This window comes from Marmota flaviventris, chromosome 5, assembly GCF_047511675.1.
Source record: "Marmota flaviventris isolate mMarFla1 chromosome 5, mMarFla1.hap1, whole genome shotgun sequence".
Taxonomy (NCBI): Eukaryota; Metazoa; Chordata; class Mammalia; order Rodentia; family Sciuridae; genus Marmota; species Marmota flaviventris.
This window is the reverse complement of record NC_092502.1, coordinates 101602533-101623634: the sequence shown is the minus strand read 5'-3', so window position 1 is coordinate 101623634 and position 21102 is coordinate 101602533. Positions and strand designations below refer to the sequence as shown.

Below are 21102 nucleotides of genomic sequence, written 5' to 3'. Positions count from 1 at the left end.
ATTGTTAATCATAGAGTAAATAACATTTGTTGTACCTATCAGATATTGAGTACAGGCTTTTAAAGTGTTTATCAAGATGAGGTCATGCTAAAGAATAAAGAAACAATTTTAGTATCTTGACATATTTTTCTAGCTAATTGCATAGCTTTTCTTAAAGATACCACCACATGTTTTGCTAGTGATAAAAGACTATATTTAGTTCTATTCCTGGGGAAATGTAAAACAAAAACAAAATATTGTTACCATTGCTTTCCCTTCATGTCCTTGCTTTTGATGTTAGATCAGCTGTCCTCTTGGAGCAGACACTGTCCCAGTAAAACTTCATTTTGCTCCTTTTGGTTTGATTTTCTATCAAAATACTAATTTTTATCATAGTGTTACTGTATTGTTTTTGGTTCCTAAATTAGTTTTTAAAGTTTCGTTATGCACTTTATATGTTGGCTCATTTTATTTCATTCTCTCACAGGAATTTCAAACAGCTGTCAAGGGAAATGGAATTTATGACAATTAATGGAACAACATTAAGGAATCTGGAAATCCTACAGAACCAGGTCAGGTACACACAAAGGCTAGTTGACTCAAAATGGTTTTGAAAAAAACATTTAGAGTAAGGTAGCAGTCTGTTTTTAGGAGTACAGATGGAAATGAGCAATAGTGTCTTCAACTGCCTGCTCTGCTTGTCATCTGATAGTTGATTTCTGTATCCTCATTCTATATAAATGTTTCTTTGGGAAGGTATCAGCTTTGAAAATTAATATGAAGTAGATTTTTGTGGCATCTGGTTGAATATATTTTTTCCTACATGCCTTTAACTCTTTGTTGAATTGTTTGCACTGTTCAGTATTATCAGCATATAGAACAAGTCATTGTGATATTCAGCTTGACTATAGGATGCATCATATCTCACGTCACAAACTTTCATCATTGTTTATTTGGCCTTTGTTGGTCAATTAGGAAGATAATGGAGACTTTAAAATTATTATTTTCACTTATTAAATTATCACTGGGAAAGGTGAGACATTATATTGTAAAATTAGTGTTATAACAAAGTGATAAATAAAAACCAATTCCAAACAAAGTACCAATTTCAAATTATTTGGTTGAGTATTAGAAAATATGAATCATCTGAATCATGGTTTTAAAAACTCTCCAGAAATATATATTACTGTTGCAATAAGTAAATACTGATTTTTATTCTCTTGATATTTGGGTCTGCATAGTATTAACTAGTTTCTTCCTTTTTGCAGTCTGTCCTAGTGTACTCCAGCCAGACTTGTTTTTACTCATTAATAATTTTATCATTGTTACTGAGTTATCTAGGGTCTGCACATCAGTCCTTGCAGGTCTCATTAGCTCTGCATAATGCCCATGATAGGAAACAAATAGCAGGAATGGAAGGACATTCCTTGGCTGTAGAAGTGCTCCTGTCCCAGGCCTGCAGGCACAGCTCCAGCATTCCAAGCTTTCTTTTTTCCTGCCACATCTTCCCTATTCAAATCCAGTCAGTTCTGAAATCTAATTCCTGAGGCAGGAGTCACCTACAATCCCAATACCCTTTAGGATTCTTTCTATTGTCAGGACTTGAGTCATTGTAGAAGCAGAAGGTGCTTGCTCTGCTACTTAACTTTGGCCTCCCTTTCCACAGAGCCTTCTGATTAACTTATTTTTAGTTAACCAAAAACTACCCAGATTTTTCTCTTTTCTGTGATAAATATCAGTACTTATCTTGTGTGAATGTGTGTATATATCTATGTGTATATGTTTTCATTCATCAAACATCAAATGAACATTTCTTATGGCCACACATTATGCCAGACATGTATAGATTTAAAATTGGAATAAATGGAATAATTAAGGTACATGAACACTAATGATTTGGCACAAGTATAATTGTCTAGTTAAAAAAAATTGTTTTCTGATCTTTCTTAGACTGATATGAAGACCAAAGGAAGTTTACTTTGGGTTTTAGACCATACGAAAACTTCATTTGGGAGACGGAATTTAAAGAAGTGGGTGACCCAGCCACTTCTTAAATTAAGGTAAAAGGAATTGTTTTGTGTGTGTTTAATCTGATATTATAAAATTGTGAAATTAAAGGTGTTAGCCTCCTTAAAAATCCAGGGTTACCATAACTTAGAGAACACAATTTTAAATTGGGGAAAAATTTCTTTTACAACTGGCAATAGATTATCTAATAGTATGAAGATTTTTTTCCTGTATCCTCAAGAATGAACCTGCTTGCAGATTGAAAATGGGTATGTTGTCAAGGGACAGTGAGTTATCTAGTTAGTTTGGGTTATCACTGGCAAAAGGAGCAGGGGGAGTAGGGCTAGAGAGACTATCTGTGCCTTTTATGGAGGGCTTTGAAGGTGATGGTGAGGAGTTGGTAGCCAGAGCCAGTTAATTCAGTGATTCTGAGCATAGGGGTGACATGGTCAGTGCTTGGCTTATAGGAGGGAACTAAATGACGATGCAGTGGTTAAGTTAGCAATTGGTAGAGAGGTGCTGAGGACCTGAGTTAAAGCAGTGATGGCTTTTCTGCTGAAATCCAAAGCAGGTGAGACTTTTAGGAAAGTAAGAATTAGTAGACCAGGACTCCTTCAGGGAAGGTACTTGAGTCAGCTGCCTGAAACACAGTGGTTTTCACGTATGTCTGCACATTGGAATTGTGGGAAGCTTTGGATGCCTGTGTCCAACCTCAAAGATTGTGATTTAACTGGTCTCCATTGTGGCTGGGCAGTTGGAATTTATAAAAGTTCCCCATATGACTCATAAACAGATAAATGTAGGAACTCTAGCCTATGACAGTGCTGACACTTGAAAAGAGTCCAGTTTATGCTTACTGAATATATGTTCTTCTTGAGTTCTTTATTATGTATTTAATATTCAGAATCACTCTCTGAGGTAGGTCCTTAAAATGAGGAAACATATCCAGAGCACTTATTATCTTATTCAGTATTTCACAGGTGGTAGAGGGAAAGCCTAGATCAAATTCCAGCACTGACCGTATAGGCTGAGGGACACTAGCCATTGCCCCACATGGCTGTACCAAAGCATGGTGTGCTGGTGAGCAGTGTGGCTGTGTAACAGCCCTGTTGGCTGAGTCAACCCCACTAGGCCCCAGTGTTCTCACCCTTGAAATGGTAAAATTCCTCCTTACTGGATTGCTGTAAGGGATAAAATGAGACAATAATATTGACAACTGTTTTTGAGCTCTTTATCTCATACCAGGCACTCTGCGGGGGGCTTTATGTGTCTTTTAAACCTCACAACAGCCTCACTAAGTAGATGCTATTATTAGCTCCATTTTACTTGGGGATTAGTAAGATAGGGTCACTATCTTCAATAAGGGAGAACAGATGTTGTTGGTAATAAGCTGTAAGACACATTGATGATGAAGATTACCAAATCACTTCAGTCACTTTGATTTCCTTTCATGAAGACCTTAAGACATCAGAAATTTACAAGGTAAAGAAGAAACCCTAAAAATGGAAGTATCTCCTTTAGTTTAATTTTCTGATGAGATGAAATGACAATTTTGAGATGAATTCAAGTAGACCATGTTTGTCTGCTCTTTGGGGGCTGAATCCTGTATTCCCTGGGATCCTATTTTCTGAGAAAGGCTGAGAGAAAATATGCCAATAAACACTGATGCTTTCAAGTGTGAAGTTTATGCTGGCCTAATGCTTATATTTGCCAAAAAATTTTTTTCCCTAGATCTTGGTTGTAAAACTTTTATCCTCCCAATCCATTAAAATCAGCTTTAAGGTCTTGAGGGTATAGCTTGGTGGTAGAGCACTTGTCTAGCATGTGCAGGACCCTGTTTTCACTACCCAGCATTGCAAAAACAAAACAAAAATACACATAAAAAAAATTCCAGTTAAATCCTCATGGCTCTTGCAACCTATTTCAAACAGATGCCTAGAAAAAAACCATCAAGTCTTTAGTCAGTGGCTCAGCTATAGTTTTATTACTGTTCTCTCTCTCTCTCTCTCTTTAACACCAATCTAAGTGCAGAGCTGATCCACATCAGTGCTTCCTCCAGGCAAGCATTTTGCCTTTGACACTGACAACAGCCAAATGTTAGTTTAAGGTCTGGTTTTCTTCTGGAGTGAGATCATGGAACAAATAATGGGTGACAAGGGAATTGAGCAAGATAAGGCAGATCTCCCAAAGTTCTGCAAGATCCCATTGTTTGTCAGTCATCTGTGAATTCTCTTAAGTCGCCTCTTCTACCTCTCAGGGCTACAACATAGTTCATAAATCTGGGACCAAGTGTTCAAGTTTCAGAAGATTTTCCACTCCCACCATCTTTTTATTCTATCAAATGGCTTCTTTGGTACAGAATTTTACTAGTGACTTTTAGAAAGTATAAATGTTTTTTGCTTTATTGACTATTAGACCTACTGAGTTTACTGAAATTATTGAGACTAGATTTTATGTTACTGATATTGTATTGGCATTTACAAATAGCCTTTTGTTTTTCTTATGTGTTATGGCTGGTAGTTTTTATCTATTCTGATAATTTTAGGCAAGAAGAGGCTCTAGTGTGGTTTATTGACTTATTATAATAAATGTCACATTGGCTAGCTATTAGTCTGTCCTAAGTCCTTTTAAAATTAAATCAATTATATTGAACTCATTTTTTAACTGGGTTTTTCTGCTTGTTTGAGTTGTGATGGCCTTGTCAGTCTTCTTTTAAATAATAATAATTATTATTATTTATTTTTTTATAGTTGTCGTTGGACAACATGCCTTCATTTTATTTTATGTTGTGGTGAGGATCGAATCCAGTGCCTCACAACGTGCCAGGCAAGCGCCCTGCCACAAGCCCCAGCCCCAGCCTTGTCATTCCTTTCTATATATTTGCTGTATGTACTTTACTGGTTTTATCAAAAGCCCAAAATACAAATTATGCCTGTAAATATTGATGTGCAATGAGTCTGTACCCCAGACTCATCTGTGCTGTATGGGATGGGTCTTTTAAATAATATTTTAGGTAAAATAATTATTTCCAAAACAGATTGGATTATCTTAGAATGATCAAAGTTCTGGCCATGTGATAGAGCACTTCCTTTTATGTACAGAGCCTTGGGTATGATCTCCACTACTGGAAAAAAAAAAAAAAAAACAAATCAAAAAAGTATTCAAGATTCAGTAGCATAATGCTACATTAAAAATATTAATTAAAAAAATGGTATCTCCTTTGCTACCTGCTCCTCCCATGTTGACCTTTTCCAGAGTTCTCTCTTGGGGCCTCTTCTCACTTCTCACTATGTAGGGCCTTGTCTGTGGCTATGACTTCTGAAACTCATGTGTTGATGACTTTGTCACCCTTTTCTCCAGCACTCCAGACCCACATATCTGTTAGGACATTGGTATCACAGGAAATGTTCAAGTTGACTGTGCAAAACAGATTGCTAACAGAATTTCCCTCAATAAGATAGTTATTTTTTTTTCTTTCTTTTACTTTTATCTTTTCCTCCCCCCGCCCCAACTCACTGTCATGCTGGGGATAGAACCCAGAGCCTTGTGCATGCTAAACAAGCACTTTACCGCTGAGCTATATCGCCAGTCCTGAGATATTGATTTCTTAGAAATGTAGCTATGTGTTTGCATGTACACATGTGTATGTTCACGTGCCACACACATGCGTGCACACTCACACACAAACCAGTAGACTATTAATCATAAATCAGAATCTGAGAAATCAGCTCCTTCCCTTACAGTTGATGAATTATTTGAACAACAATGAAAGTACTGAATTCTTGTTAAGAAGTAATATTAAATTATTTTGCCTTTTTGTAAATTCACTGTTTTATGAAAGGCAGTTCAAATAAAGCCTTTAGTGTTTATTGAGGAAATTAAGCATTTCCATGCCTCTTGTCTTGCCCTTCTCCATTTTTACTCTGTACTCCTCATTCATTTTAAAAATAATTTTTATGGGTGCATGATAATTATATGTGATATCGGACCCCATTTATGACGTGCTCATATTTGCATAATGTAATTTTATCAATTTCATTCCTCAACCCCCCCTTCCCTCCCATCTTCCCTCCCTCTGACTCTTTTTCACTATCCTATTGATCTGTCTTTTTTCCCTTTTTTCTCCTTAGCTTCCACACGTGAGAGAAAAAATGATCCTTAACTGTCTGAGTCTGGCTTTAATAGATTATGTTCCTCCTTGCTAATTAAAGTTCTTACAACATGCTGAGATATAACTTATTTCAGGAACTTTGCACATTTGATTCTCTTTTTTAAAGTAGAAACTTCTACCCATTTTTTTTTTCTTTCCTAGTTTGCTGGCTGCTTCCTCAGCATCTCCTCTGCTCTCTGTTTATCCTCTGTGTGTCCTCTGAATGTTGGAATTTCCAGACCTGAAACTGAGGAGCTTGGTGACTCTCTTAAGACCCTCAGCTCCTTTGTGAAGTCTGCTTTTCCTTCCTCCCTCTGTGGAAAATGAACTCCTTTAGATTTTTGTCCTCCTTTTTACCCTCTGCCCACAACATGCACACAAACTACATTGGGAACTGAGTCTCAGAGTGCTTTGAATACAGTCAGTAATCAATAATCATGAATAGATGAGTCTATTTGAAAATCTTAGTAGTCCAAAGACCTTATTTTCTCTGTAAGAGAAGACATTTCTCTAAGAAAATTGATTTTAAAGAATTCTTAGAAGAGGCAGTTTTCCTTTATATGATTCTTTTAGTGTTATAAAATTAGTTGATAAAAACTACTTGTTCCTATTTACTGAAATAATTGCTTAGCCAAGTATGAAACATTGTACTTAACACTGCAAGAAATGTGTGGCAGCATCTTATGTTCTTTCCACATCTGTAGTGGCATTATGGTAGAAGTTACTCAGACAAAGTCACATAACTGAGGAAGGGAGCAGACTGAGTGATAGGAAGGTGCTTTGTTCTGCCTTTAGATGTAGCTGGTTTTAAGTATTATATAAAAGGTTCAGTTCACAACTCTAAACACATTTGGGTTGAAATTTACTTAGAAACATTTGGGGGCACTGTGATTTTTCTTTTCCTCGGTTTGTTGATACCTCTTCTTAATCTCTGCCTTTATGGTCATATGGTGTTCTCTCTGTGTGCGTGACTCTTTACATGGCATTCTGTTAATAAGGACACAGTCAGATTAGGGGCCACCTCATTCCAATATGACCTCACCTTAACTCATTACATCTGCTATAACTCTATTTTCAAATAAGGTTCTGGGGTTGGCATTTCAGCTTACCTTTTTTGGACGTACACAATTAAACCTACAACAAATAGGTTTATCACTTCAAATCTTGTCACCTTTTGGCACAGGTAGATTAAATGTACCCATGTCTTGAATGGAAAGAAGTGTTTTGTCATTTAAATATTTTGCACATTTATTCAATTTCTAAAGTGAGTTTGCAAAAACCATTGAATTTTGTAAATTAGGAACATTCTATAATTTTGTGCCTATGGCACAGTTATCTGAGAAATCATCTTTTCATCTCATCTCATCTTTGTTAAACATCCTTGACTATAGTTTTTCAGGTAAACACATTTATGTAAAATGTTACATTGATTTTAGGAGAAAGGAGTGAGATTCATAACTAAGATTTCAAGAAAGAAAAATAGCCAAGATAGATTGGGAGAAGAGCTGAGGTGAAAGAGGCAAGATGTTTCATTCTGTGAGCACATCTCTTTTTTGGAGAAGCTCAGAAGGATCAAGGGAGTGGAAAGAAAATGGCAGGGTGGGAAATTAATCTATCACTGTGCTGCATTTTTAAGTCAATATTCAACTATCTTTAGAGCTATCTATTTTTTCTGTTTTATAAATGAGGAAACTGAGACTTAGGTTAATTGTCCAAGATTACCCAGCCAGGCACTTAGAGGCCTATTTGAAAGCCTAGTTTTAGAGCTAAAGAAACTTCAGCTTGAGTTCTGATTTCCTCATTTGTATACTTTAGTTTCTTCACCTGTAAAATGGAATTTATGACATCTACTTCATCCAGTTGTGAAAAGCAGATGAGACAATATATATAAAGGATTATTATTGTTCCTAGTATCAATTTTATATAGTCAAGAAAATATGTGTAGTCTTTATAATACTAAAAAATTGGAAGCAGCATATTTATTAATGGAGGAATGGAAAGTAAATTATCTGGCCATATATTGTAATATCATATAACAGTTAAACAAAAAGACCTAAATCTATACATATCAACATGAATGAACCTAAAACAATTATATAGTACATTAATATTATCACTTATTTAAATTTTGTAATACATTGTAATATTCTATTTTGATTAGGGTTTCAGACAGAAATGATAAAAATATAAAAACAAGAAGTAGAAAGTATGTTAACTGGCATCAGGGATGCAGGTGGGGTGATGTACACTCATGCATCACTTAATGCTGCTGTGTGTTCTGAGAAGTGTGTGGTTAGGCAGATTTGTCATTGTGCAGGCATCATAGAGCCTGTTTACATGGACCTGGATGGTGCTGCCTGACTACACACGTGGGCCATGTGGCTGTCCATTTGGTATAGCTCTATTACTTCCAGAGCTGTGATGAACAAAACAACATAAGATGAAGTCAAGCACAGGAGAAAGTGTTGCTATCAAGAGACAGGGTGTGCATGAGATGTATGAAGAGGCCATGTACTGATTTATAGTAAACTTTTTTTTTTAATAAGTAGATGGAATACACTCTAAAATAATGATTAGGGTATAATACATACATAAACCAGTAACATAACTGTTTTCATTATCAAGTATTATATACTGTTCATAGTTGTATGTGCTCTATCTTTTTACCCCTCACAGTGTACTAGGTTTGTTGATACCAGCTTCACCACAAACACATAAGTAATGTGCTACACTATGACATTAGGGCAGCTATGGTGTCAATAGGAATTTTTCAGCTACATTGTAATCTTATGGAACCAATATCATATATGCAGTCCACCATTGATTAAAACATTGTAATGTGGTACATGACTATATGATGTTTTACTTTTAAGAAATAATTTTATGTAAAATACATATATATGCATTTTGGGGGGAGTACTGGGGATTGGACCTAGGGACACTTGACCACTGAGCAACATTTCCAGCCCTTTTTCATATTTAATTTAGAGACAGGGTCTTGCTAAATTGTTTTAGGGCCTTGCTAAATTGCTGAAGATGACTTTGAACTCATGATTCTCCTGCCTCAGCCTCCGAGCCACTGGGATTACAGGCATGTGCCAACACACGTAGCATAACTTTATTTTATTTACATATTTTTTATGTGGTGCTGAGGATCAAACCCAGTGCCTGGCACATGCTAGACAAGCGCTCTACCACTGAGCCACAATACCAACCCCTATGCACAATTTTTTTTTAAGTGACACTGCTGCTGCACTTTTACTACCATCATAAGTAGGTCCCTTTGTTTATCTGTGTGGAAAGCCTATATTGGACCTGAGGACATTTGATCTCTACCACATTTTGATCTAGAGGATGGGGATACAGTCACAAGATGACCCAGCTACAGGGTTCCTGTGACAGCAGGAAAGAGGCTCAAGTAGTTCTCTTGGATATGTCTAGGCCCATTCTCTTCCTGAATCTGGTACTTGTCTGTGTTTTCTTCTGCCTATTACTATAGTCCAGAATGTAAGAAGAATTTGTAAATACTGCTGGCAGAGTAGATAGAGTCTCTGTGTGGGTCCCTTCTCAGAGTGATGTGACAATTAGTGTCTTTGTAGGGTTAGTCATGGATCACAGCCTTTCTTTTTTGTATTTAATGCTCTGAACTTGACTAAGTCTTGGGAATTTAGAGAGATCAACTTAATGTTCTGATTAACTAAGTATACAATATATTTGTTAACACTACATTGGTTAGGGAGGCTAACTTCTAACAAAAAGACCCCAGTAGAGTGAAAATTAATTTTTTTTCTTTGCATAAACATAAACTATCCAGGACCTTTCCAGATTGGGAGTGGGGTAGAACTCTCATCACACAGGTATTTAGGAACCTTAGGAGCTCTGCTGTCATAAATACGGCTTCCAAGGTCATCCTGGGCACTGCCATCCAGCCAATAGAAGGAGAAGGAATGGAGGGTATATGTTTTTGTTTTTGTATGATCCAGGTCTTGCAGTGACATATATCTCTTCTGCTCACATCCTCACTGGCTACAATCCATTCTGATGGTCACACTTCACTGCAAAAGAGGCTGACGAATGTCATCAGCTTGTTTGTCAAGGAGGAAGAAGAAATGTTTAGTGAACACCTAGCAGTCTGTTGACAAATGGCTTTTCCCCCCTTTGTTGTTGTTTCAACTCAATAGTACATTTTTTTTTAAAATTAAAAAAAAAACGGCTTATTTAAATTTTTAAAACTTCACAAAAGTTTGAAAGCTTTAAAGACGTGAAAAATTACATAATGCAATGTTTGCCTCTCATACCTGCCCCACATCTGCCTGGGCCCCCTGGGCTGTTATTTTGTTGTGTGTCCCTCCAGAGGTTTTTTGTTTTGAAAAGAGAACAAGTAAATAGGCATATATATTCTTTTCCTCCCTGTGACATCGCTGGGGCCATAATATCCACAGTGCCCTTATCTGAGCTTTCTCTTAAATAATACAAGATAATTATTTTGAATTTATATTATTCAATCTCAGTGACAAGATGGAGTTCTATTCTCAGGAATTTTTTATCCACTTTGGAAAAGTATAATCTACAGGGAGGAGAAGGAGGTACAAGTAGTGAAAGCTTTTATGTCTAAAAGAAAACACCTGTTACACACTGTATAGCTCAATACTACAATTAGAGGAAATGAAGAGTGCTTTTATACTTCAAATTATATTTTTAGAAAACTGCTTAAGAGAATTAAGCATGCTAAGTTAATTCCTGACACTTAAATCACATACATAATTAAAATTAAGGGACTAGAAGATTGTTTGTATTAGGAATTAGCGCCTTGACTACTTTTTTGGTGTGATTTCTAAAGCACTAAGTACATTTACTGGTAGCTAATTCTTTTGAATAATTAAATGGCTCCTATTTTGGTAATCCCATATGTTTGGAGTATTAATGGTTGTATTTCTAATTCATTACCCTGACCTAAATGATGAAGCAATAGAACGTTACATATTTCCTTCCACTTAACATTTAATTTATATCAGCAAAACTAAATGCCACTTTTAACTCCCTGGAACTACTTGAAATTAACGACTCTGAGAGGCTCTATTTATTCTTTGTGGTTTCCTATGTTCCATGAGTCTGCTAACACAGTGTTCCCCATGCTGACTGTGGTTTACTCAGCCTGATGGGATGCATTCTTGCTCATAAATGGGAAGGGAGCATGACAGTGGCACATAACTGAGAACTGTGATTGACTGGAGCTGATCCCATCCATGCCTTTGTCCTTTGCTCTGTAACTGAATGAGTGTGGAAAGGGGAATAGCTTCTACCAAGGGGAAAAAAATGAATCTTAGGGCTATAACCCAAATGCCTTCCCTGTCAACACAGATATATTAGCTAGCATTTATTGAGACACAGATACTAGGAACTTTGAGCTGCCCTCGGCTTTTTTCTACAGTACTGGAATTCTCAGTGAGATCTAGAACAGCTCAAATGCTTACAAGAAATGGCAAATTTCATTGGGGCTAAGGAGGAGGAATACAGGAGAGATGGAGAAGGAGATAAATTATTTTCTTGGCTCTCCTGCTTTATCTTTCTCCACCTTTATGCCTTTATTAGGGATTTTCAGAATATTCTTCCCCTCAGAATGCTTCCTATGGGAGAACTTCATTTCCTGTCAACTCAGTAACATAAAAACCTCCCTAATGAGAAGTAACTAAATATGTTGGAAGTATAAAGAGTTTCCTTTTAGGACATAGCTGAGCTTGTATATAAAAATTAATGGAGGAACTCAGGGAGCAGACTAGGAAAGGAGTGGAAATGGTGAATTGGCTGTCACTGCTGCTCTCTTGGCCTTTGCAGACCTTGAAAATCAGGATTGGTTTTTTTTTTAGGATTGGGTTTTAATTACTTTGTGGGAGACAGAATACAAGGACTTGGGTCTGTTTAAGTTAGGGAAACTTAGTACCTCACATTACCATAAAGCACTATAATCTCCAGAGAGAGCTGACAGAGGTTTATATTTTGGCTGGTCTCGTCACGTCACAGGGAATCGTTTTCAAGAATTCTTAACCCTAGGTCCTCTCTCACAGGTTTACAGTTCCAGGTTACAGAGTGTGTAGTCTGGCAGTTTCCAAGCTGTGAAATTTACTTAATGCAGTTTTGATTGTGCCTCAGACAAATATCTAGTTACCAAGTTAAAAGAAATACAAAAGAGCATTAAAAAAAATGAGACTAGAAAAAAAATTAGCTGGGCCTGATACCATATACCTCTAATCCCAGCAATGTGGGAGGCTGAGGCAGGAGGATTGAAAGTTTGAGGACAGCCTTAGCAATTTAGTAAGACACTGTCTTGAAAAAAGAAAAATTAAAAAAAAAGGACTAGGGAAGTAGGTTCAGTGGGAAGGCACCCCTAGGTTTAATCCCCAGTTTCGAAAAGAAAAGAAAAGGCGGGGGTGGGAGAGGGTGGGAGGGTGGCTGGGGTTGTGGCTCAGCAGTAGAGCCCTTGCCTTAAACGTGTGAGACCCTCAGCACCACATAAAAATAAATGAACAAAATAAAGATATTGTGTCCATGTATAACTAAAAAAATATTTTAAAAAAAGAAAGAAAAGGGCTTGGGTTGTAGCTCAGTGGTAGGGCCCTTACTCGCACAAATGAGGCCCTGGGTTCTATCCTTAGCACCACATAAAAACATAAACAAATGAAGATATTATGTCCATCTACAACTAAAAAAAAATTCAAAAAGAAAAGAAAAAGACAGAATAATAAAATATACCATCAAGAGTGTTCAGATTGATTTTAAAAAGAAACCTTTTTATTCATTTCACTATTTGTTCTTTTCCTGTCCCTTCTCCTTCCCTTTCCTTCATTCCCCTTTGTTTACTGCACTGAATTTCTATTCCCCACTCCCCCTTACTGTGGGTTAGCTTCCACATATCAGAGAAAACATTAATCTTTGGGGTTTTGGTATTGGCTTATTTCACATAGCATGATAATCTCCATATCCATCCATTTACCAGCAAATGAATGTGACATAACTTTGTACATATATGACTATATCATAGTGAATCTCACTATCATGTACATCCACAAGATTGGAAATCCTAATTAGAATAAGGTATATTCCATGCTTGTATAATTATATCAAAATGGACTCTACTGTCATGTGTAACTAAAAAGAACTAATAATAATAATAAAAAAGAAACCATCATATACAGTTTAAAAACAATGGATGGTTAAACAAGAATAGATGCAACAGTGGAAATGGTGGTTCAATATCCCTTATCCAAATTTCTTGGGATAAGGGTTCTTGGGACAGAGTGTTTCAGATTTTTTTTTTTTTAAGAAAATTTGCCTTTACGTAGTGATACATCTTGTTTTATAAATACCTCATACCCTATAGCCCAAAGATCATTTACATAATATATTTATTTTAATAATTTTATAATAATTTTACGCAGGAGACAAAATTTCATTGTATGATGTTTTCTACTTCTGGCATCTGTTAGTATTTGAAATGTTTCATATTTTTCATTATTTCAGATTTTTTATTTTTCAAATTAGGGATACTCTACCTGTATAAGATAATATATGAAAGAATTATCTAGAATGTAGCAAACTGACAGTGTGATAGATAATATGAGAGATTGAAAGACAAACCTAAGTAGTCAAACATAGACTTCATCAGATTTCCAGAAAAAGAAAAGAAAATTAGAATGGAAAGAAAACGTATTCAAAGAGATGATAGAGGAAGAGAATTTTTCATAATTCATGATAGATGTGAATTCTTAGATTTAGAAAGCATAACATATACAAAGTGCTATTGAAAAGAAACAAGAAATCCACATTTTTCTAAATCATAGTGAAACTGTATAATGCTACGTTGTAGATAAAAATCTTACAGAGAGCAAAGAAAGATCATCTGAAAACCAATTAAAATTATATAGCTTATTCACTTCCTAATTTCTTTGTGTTTCTTTTGCTTTCCTTTGGTGACTTCTTTTGAATTTGTTATTTTTCATTTTCTAACCAGTACCTTAGTACTTTTGTGTTTGTTCCTATTATTTGTTGTCTCTGTTGATTCTTAATCATCTGTTTTCTTTTTATGCTTGGCTGTCTTTGTTTATGTACTGGTCATATTATTTGGAAATTTATTTTGGGGAATAATGTGAAGAATGGAGTGAAGGTGCTTTTCTCTCAGAGAGAACTTTTATTTGCTTTTACCAGGTTGTTGGAGGCATTACTAATCTGGGATCATCTTTTTTTTTTTTTTTTTTTTATACCAGGGATTGAACCCAGAGGCTCTTAACTACAGAATCACATCCCCAACCCTTTTTATTTTTTATTTATTTTTAAATTTTGAGACAGGGTCTCACTAAGTTGATTAGAGCCTTGCAAAGTTCCTGAGGTTGGCCCGGAACTTGTGGCCTCCTGAGCTGATTGGGGGGACACCGACACAGATGTGTGCCGCTATACCTAGCTGGGACCATCTTCATTCAAGTTCAGTGTCTAAACTTTTGTAAGGACTAAAAGAAATGATGCTAAACACAATCAAAAGTTCACCCTCACTACAAGGCTCATTTTCTTTTAAATTTTTTTAGTTATAGATAGACACAATGATTTTATTTTGTTTATTCATTTTTATGTGATGCTGAGGATCGAAACCAGTGCCTCACATATGAGAGGCAAGTGCGCTGCTATTGAGCCACAACTCCAGCCCTACAAGGTTCATTTTCATAGCAAATTGTTCTAGCATGTCTTTTCTGTACAAAAGTAGCTTAGGCTCCTGAATTATTCGTCTGGGGTTTTGCTTTTTAAAAAAAAATTTTTATAGAGTTATTAGTTACCATTTTGTTAGTTTCTTGATGCTTTTATGAGGATAGTTTTATGTTTCATCTTGTGAGTAGGAGGGATGGTCTGGAAGTACCTATTCCCACCATTACCAGAAACAGAATTCATATTGCTTTTTTTTCAAAGACTCAGATTTGTGTACTAAACCTGTAATGAAGCGTAGCTGTCAGAAAACTATTCTGTTCAATGAATTGTACTCTGCTGGCAAAATATTGCCTCATTAGGACATGAGTAATGAAAATCCTTTAAAACTTGTTGGATAATTTACAATTTACCACATATAAATATTCAGAATAGCTCTTTCGAATATAATTTCATTTTAAAAAATGCTTTTTCTTCATGTCTGCACCATTTGAGCTATATTTGTGGATGATAGTGCATCCTCTTACCCAGTGTGTTGCTTCCTTTCCCTCTCTCCTTCCCTCCCTCTCTCATCTAACCCATGACAGCTGCTTTTATTTGTGTGTCCTTAATATGTCTTGAAACTGCTTCTTTCCATTCCCATATCCTTTCCTCAAGTTCAGGCCTTCAGTGCTGTTCTGGGTTTCTGAAACAGCTTTCTGTTCCTGCCACAGTTCTTAAGCCTCTCTAAGCTATTAGCCTTGGTTCCAGTTGCTTCCAAGATAGTCACAGCTGCTGTTTGGCCTGATTGCTCATGTGGCCACACTTACCTCTCATGTTCTTGTGGTCACATTTCCTCACCCTCACTTTCCATTTTCCACTAATTTTTATTGTTCTTCACTCAGACAATAGCTGTTCCTGGGAAGTCCACCCAGACCCTGAAAATTAGATGTACCTCCCTGTGTTCCCATTGAACCTGGATCATAGCTCAGTTATAATTTTATCACATTGTTATAATTAATTTTTTTTAAAATTTGTTACTTTTTGTCAATACAGTACAGCTCTTTAGAGTAGTCAGGGCTCAGAAAGTTCATAGTGTGAACATTAACCACCTTCTTCAGCCAGTTAGTTCTTAGATACTTAGTATGGTTCGTTGAACAAATGAATGGTGGGCATGAAAGGCAAATTAGATGGGTGCAGGTAATAATGCTTGGGTCTGAGGAAAACACTAAGGACGTGTGGTTCATGTTTCTAGTAGAGAATTATTTAGATAGAACGTTTAGTCATATCAATGACCATTGTATTACTTTCTGAATTTAGTTTGTTAATTTCAGTTATTTGTCTTTAAAGCAAACCTTTCAGTAAAAAATGGAAATCCAAACAGTCCTTCTAGCAGTTTTCATTTCAGCTGCTTTTCTACAAATACCCTTATGTTTGAAATGTGGTGCATCTCCCAGGCACTAACTGGTAGGTACAGACTCCATCACTGACAGTAACTATAGGTCACATGGTTTTTTAAGTGACGCACACAACAGATACTAATGTTATCACCCAGTTCATCTGTAAATGTGAAGGACTCCAGTGACACCTAAGTCCTTGGGTCTTTCATAGTAAAGAAGAATCTTTGTTATCTCCAGGACATCATAACCATTGTTTTCTTATTTTTTATTTTTGGCTTCTGGAATGAAATGATTCAGATGCCTTCTTTTTGTTGGTTTACATTGTTTAGAATCACACTTGGAATAATATCTTTATCATCGTTTATTGGATAGTGCTTCTTCCTATTCTGTTGCTTGTCGGACTCACCAAATCTCTTTAAACTAAAATAACGATTCCTGATTCTGGTGGCTGACATCTACTTTATTAGAATTTCTTGGAAGATCTTATAACTACTTGTTATTTAAAACTAATTTTAAGGTATGTATTTTATTTTTAAAAACTTAGAAGTCATTCATTTACATTCTGATCTGCATAGAGGAGATAAAAGTGGAATTAGAGCCACCCCAATGATGAGCAGTTTGTGATAAATGGTACCATACATCCTTTCACTCTCCCCCCATTCATTTAAATACCGATAATTAGTAATAACTTGCTTTCTTAATGTGTATTTTTAAAGTGTATTACCTTTTACAGGCTAAAATTTAAAATTTAAACCTGTCGCAACATAATGCTTCAAATTATCACTATCAGATCGTACTTGAGATTCCAGGACTAGTTCTCCTTACTTAATCTTTCCTTGTTCACTTTTCACGAAATACCTGTCTTTATATCTATGTGTTAAGGTTTGTCTACCCAGAGTTATTTCCAAACTTAATTTTTGGGTACAATTTCTCCCTTTCTTTTATGATGATGATGATGATGATGATGATGGAAGCAGTGAATATTTAATGAGTAGTTAGTATGCAGACAGCACTGTACTAAGTGTTGGCATATATTATTGAATTATTATGACACATAGAGTTAAGGCCCATTATTGTTCTTGTCTTTGATGGAGAAATTAGGGCAAGACTAAATAATTGGTCAGTGGCAGAGCCTGGATTTGAACCAAGGTCACCTGCCTTCTAAGCCCAAATTCTTAGCCTCTGAGCTATTTCTTTTCCTAGAGGAGGCTGGGTTGAACCCAAAATGATTCATGGTAAAAATGATGCTTTTGCCTACACTGATACTAGGTTAGAATAAAAGTTACTCCCTTTTTGCTTTTGCAGGTTCCCACCCAACTCAGCACAACCTTTTTAGTCTCTAAGATATTTAGTTTCATATCTCTTAAAAAATTTTTTAGCAGAATTCATAAACATGACTTAGGTTTTTCTCTTTCTGTATTTCAGAAAATATTTAATTTTGAGACAGTAGCTCTCTGTGTAGGCCGTCTTATACATTCACAGATGGCATTATTTTATCTGTCCTTAAACCATCTGTAGCATCAGCCTAGTCTATTCCAATTGGTGTCATCTTACATTTATGCAGGAGTGAGTTATTAAAGTAAAACTTTATATTTGTATCGCATTTTGGGTAAATGTTAGAGTAAAACATTGATTTATTTTATCACAACAACTATGCAAAGAAAATTTAATTTTTTAACCTCATCTTGATTTATTTTATATGAAGTCTTCAGAACTGAATTGAATTGAATTCAGCAACTATTTATTGAGCACATATTATGCTCCTGGAATTGTGGAGATAAGTTTATGGTCCAGCAGGAAAGACAATGGAGTAGTAAATACAATTGAAGAAGAAATACAATTATGATTCTCATTATGAAAAACCATTTCAGAGGAGTGGATAAAATGGAGTTTCTTAGGGAAAAGGGAGAGTCTTCCAGGCAAAGTAAGCAGCAAGTGGGAAGCTCTGATGTCAAAGCTGTCAGAGTGACCAAGATAGTAGAAGATGTTCAGTCTGACTGGTACTTAGAGTGGGAGGCAGAGAGTGACAGGGGTTTTTTGAGGCGAGACTTTACATTTAAGTAGGGACAGACACCTTGTAGGTCAATTAAGGATTCTGGATTTGAACTTAAGATTAATGCAAGTTATTGATGAACCTAAAGCAGAGGTATGGCACGAACAGAATTGGTTTTAGGAAGACACCTCAGGCCTCAGTGTTAAGAAAGGGACAGAAGTAGATGTGGGAATACTGATCCTCAGGAAGAAGACATGTGAGTTGGTTCGGGGTTGGTGGAGTCTCTTGGACCACTTTTTGCTATACTGTGTTGTTGTTGTTTTGCTGACAATGGCAGAAAGTGACCTGATATTAGATGTTGTGTTTGACTCTCTTGAAGTTACAGATAGCTCTGTATTATTTTCATTTTGTAAAATCTTTCAGGAAAGTTGGGAGGTTATTTTAGTAGACATTGAGAAAAATGATTTTTGACTTAAATCAGTGTAATGACATAGAGATGGAAAAAGTGGATAGATTCCAGGGCCATACTGCTGAGAATGGAAGAGCCAGTCTAGGTATATAGAAAGTTCCATTTTATTGATGTCTAATAAAATTTTACTGATGTCCTATGTAAGGAGAGTATGAGCCAGAGAAAAAATGGAACAAAAATGAAACCTGGAGTTAATATAGTAGCTCTGTATTGTGCAAGGCATGACCTCACGGTGCAGTTACAAGGATAATGGAGATATAAGCATTCTGTTGATTGGAAAGTACTGGATCTAACTGTCATCTAGGTGATATCCTGCTGTAAGGTTTGCTCATCACATGAGTGTGTGATAGTAACAGAACTTCAAGTGACAAACATGTTTATTTAGTGTCTGATGCCTCCACTTCCAAAAAAACATCAATTCATTCTTTGATTCACTTGCTTATTTGTTTTTAAAAACTTTACTGAGAGTCTACTATCCACCAGGCCTGTCTCTTCATCGCAGTCTTTAATATCACAAGTGGCCATATACCTAGTGCAGACCTTTTATGTTTATAAGTACTTATTGAGACATATCTCATTTAGGATACATTTAGTCAGGTTGACAAGATCTCACCACTTCTTCCCAAGTGGCCTGTTTACTCAGTGTGTAGCCATTGATAAAATCCTGTGACCCTAATCTTCCATGTCTCCTGATGTCATGTTCTCTGCACTTTATATTGCTACTCTGCAATCTTTGCTCAAGCTCCATTTTGGTCGAACATTTGGTTGGTTCAATCATCACCACCCCCACCAAGGCTTCCTGTTACTCATTGTAGGCTTTTCTTATTAAACAGTGTAATGCAAGCTGTTATAGCAAAGACAGCCTTAGTCTCAGTGGTTTAAGTACATTAGAAGCTTATTTCCTGTTATCATAAATTCATTTGATAACAGATGTAAGAATAGAGGGTTTTCTGCTTCACTCACGCACCCAGGCTGATGGAGTTAACATGCTGCTCAAAAAAATGTGCTTTGAACTCAATATCTAGCTGTCAAAGTGAGAGAGAGTGAAAATGAATATGAACACTCACATAGGGAGGTTTTTACAGGCTAAGGATTAGAAGTGGCTGGCATCATTCCTACCCACTCTTCATTACTCAGGTAATGACCATAGCTAACTGCAGGGGAGGCTGGGAAATACAGTCATATGTTTGCCTTGTGAACCAATCTGTGCCACACCAGCTCCTGACTTTTCTTCTGTGGTACCTGCTCTTGATTTTAAATGATAGGAAGAAGCAGAGAAGGACCAGAGATAGGAAAGTATCTCCTTTATACTTTTCTAAGTGGCTGTGTCATGGTCCTAGACATTAAAATGGGAAATGTCTACATTCTGAATTCTAACATATCTGATCATTGCTATTATTCTATTATCACAGGGAAATAAATGCCCGACTTGATGCTGTATCTGAAGTTCTCCATTCAGAATCTAGTGTGTTTGGTCAAATAGAAAACCATTTATATAAATTGCCCGACATAGAAAGAGGACTGTGCAGCATTTATCACAAAAAAGTAAGTGTGATAAAAATCAAATTATAGCTTATATTGTGCCCTAATATGAGGATACCAGATATTAATGGAACATCTTCTGATATTTCTGTATTATTTTTATTTTGTAATCTTGCAAGTAGCATGAGAGAGTAGCTAAACCCTCAGAAATCTGAATGTACAAATTAAGGTTGTTTAGTTTTTACATTTGTAAAAAGTAAAGTTTTGCCACTTTTTAAACTACATTAACATATATAGAATTCCTCCTATTATAATGCAAGATATTCTGTTTCATCCTCAAACTGCAAACCAGTATCAAAATGGGAAATTTACTTAGTCCTGCTACTTGAGAAAAGAGATGCCTTTTTTCTTTTGATCTTAAAACAACTTCTTTTTTTTTACTTAACCAAAGCGTTAAATGTAATATTTGTTACACTGGTATGACATTGGTGAGGCTGTTAGTATGCAAATAAATTTGGATGTTGAAGGTGAGTAAAACTATTATTTTGTTTTATATCATTAAGTTTCACAGCCTAAGTGATAGAGCACTGATGAGTTTTCCTCAAGGGAAATCATTTTATTTTATCATAAAAATATTCTTGAAATGTAAAAAATGATTAATTCATTATATTTATAATAATTGTTAATCAGGTAGATTTTTAAAGTGTATTACCTTTTGCAGAGTCATTCATGTACAATATATTCTTTGTTTCATGTAACAAAAACTATGACACTGAGAAGATATTATTTTATAACCTTTTTACTGCTAAGAAATTGTATATATTTATAATGTTGTAACAGCTTGTATTGCATTGGCTTCTGTGGTGCTACTGAGAGGATTAGTAACTTGCTAGTAAGTGACAGAATTTATGGTTAAACCTAGGTTTCTTCACTGCGTTTTTAGTGGCTGTCTCTT

At 35.9% G+C, this 21102-nt stretch overlaps 1 protein-coding gene across 1 annotated transcript in view; it reads left to right on the top strand.

Moving 5' to 3' along the window:
- Positions 1–21102, top strand: part of Msh3 (mutS homolog 3) — a 180649-nt gene that overhangs the window by 74216 nt on the left and 85331 nt on the right. The window contains exons 11-13 of the mRNA XM_071612456.1: positions 467–551; positions 1930–2039; positions 20078–20210. Of these exons, the coding sequence (XP_071468557.1) occupies positions 467–551; positions 1930–2039; positions 20078–20210 (328 nt within the window). The remainder of the gene's footprint in view (positions 1–466; positions 552–1929; positions 2040–20077; positions 20211–21102) is intronic.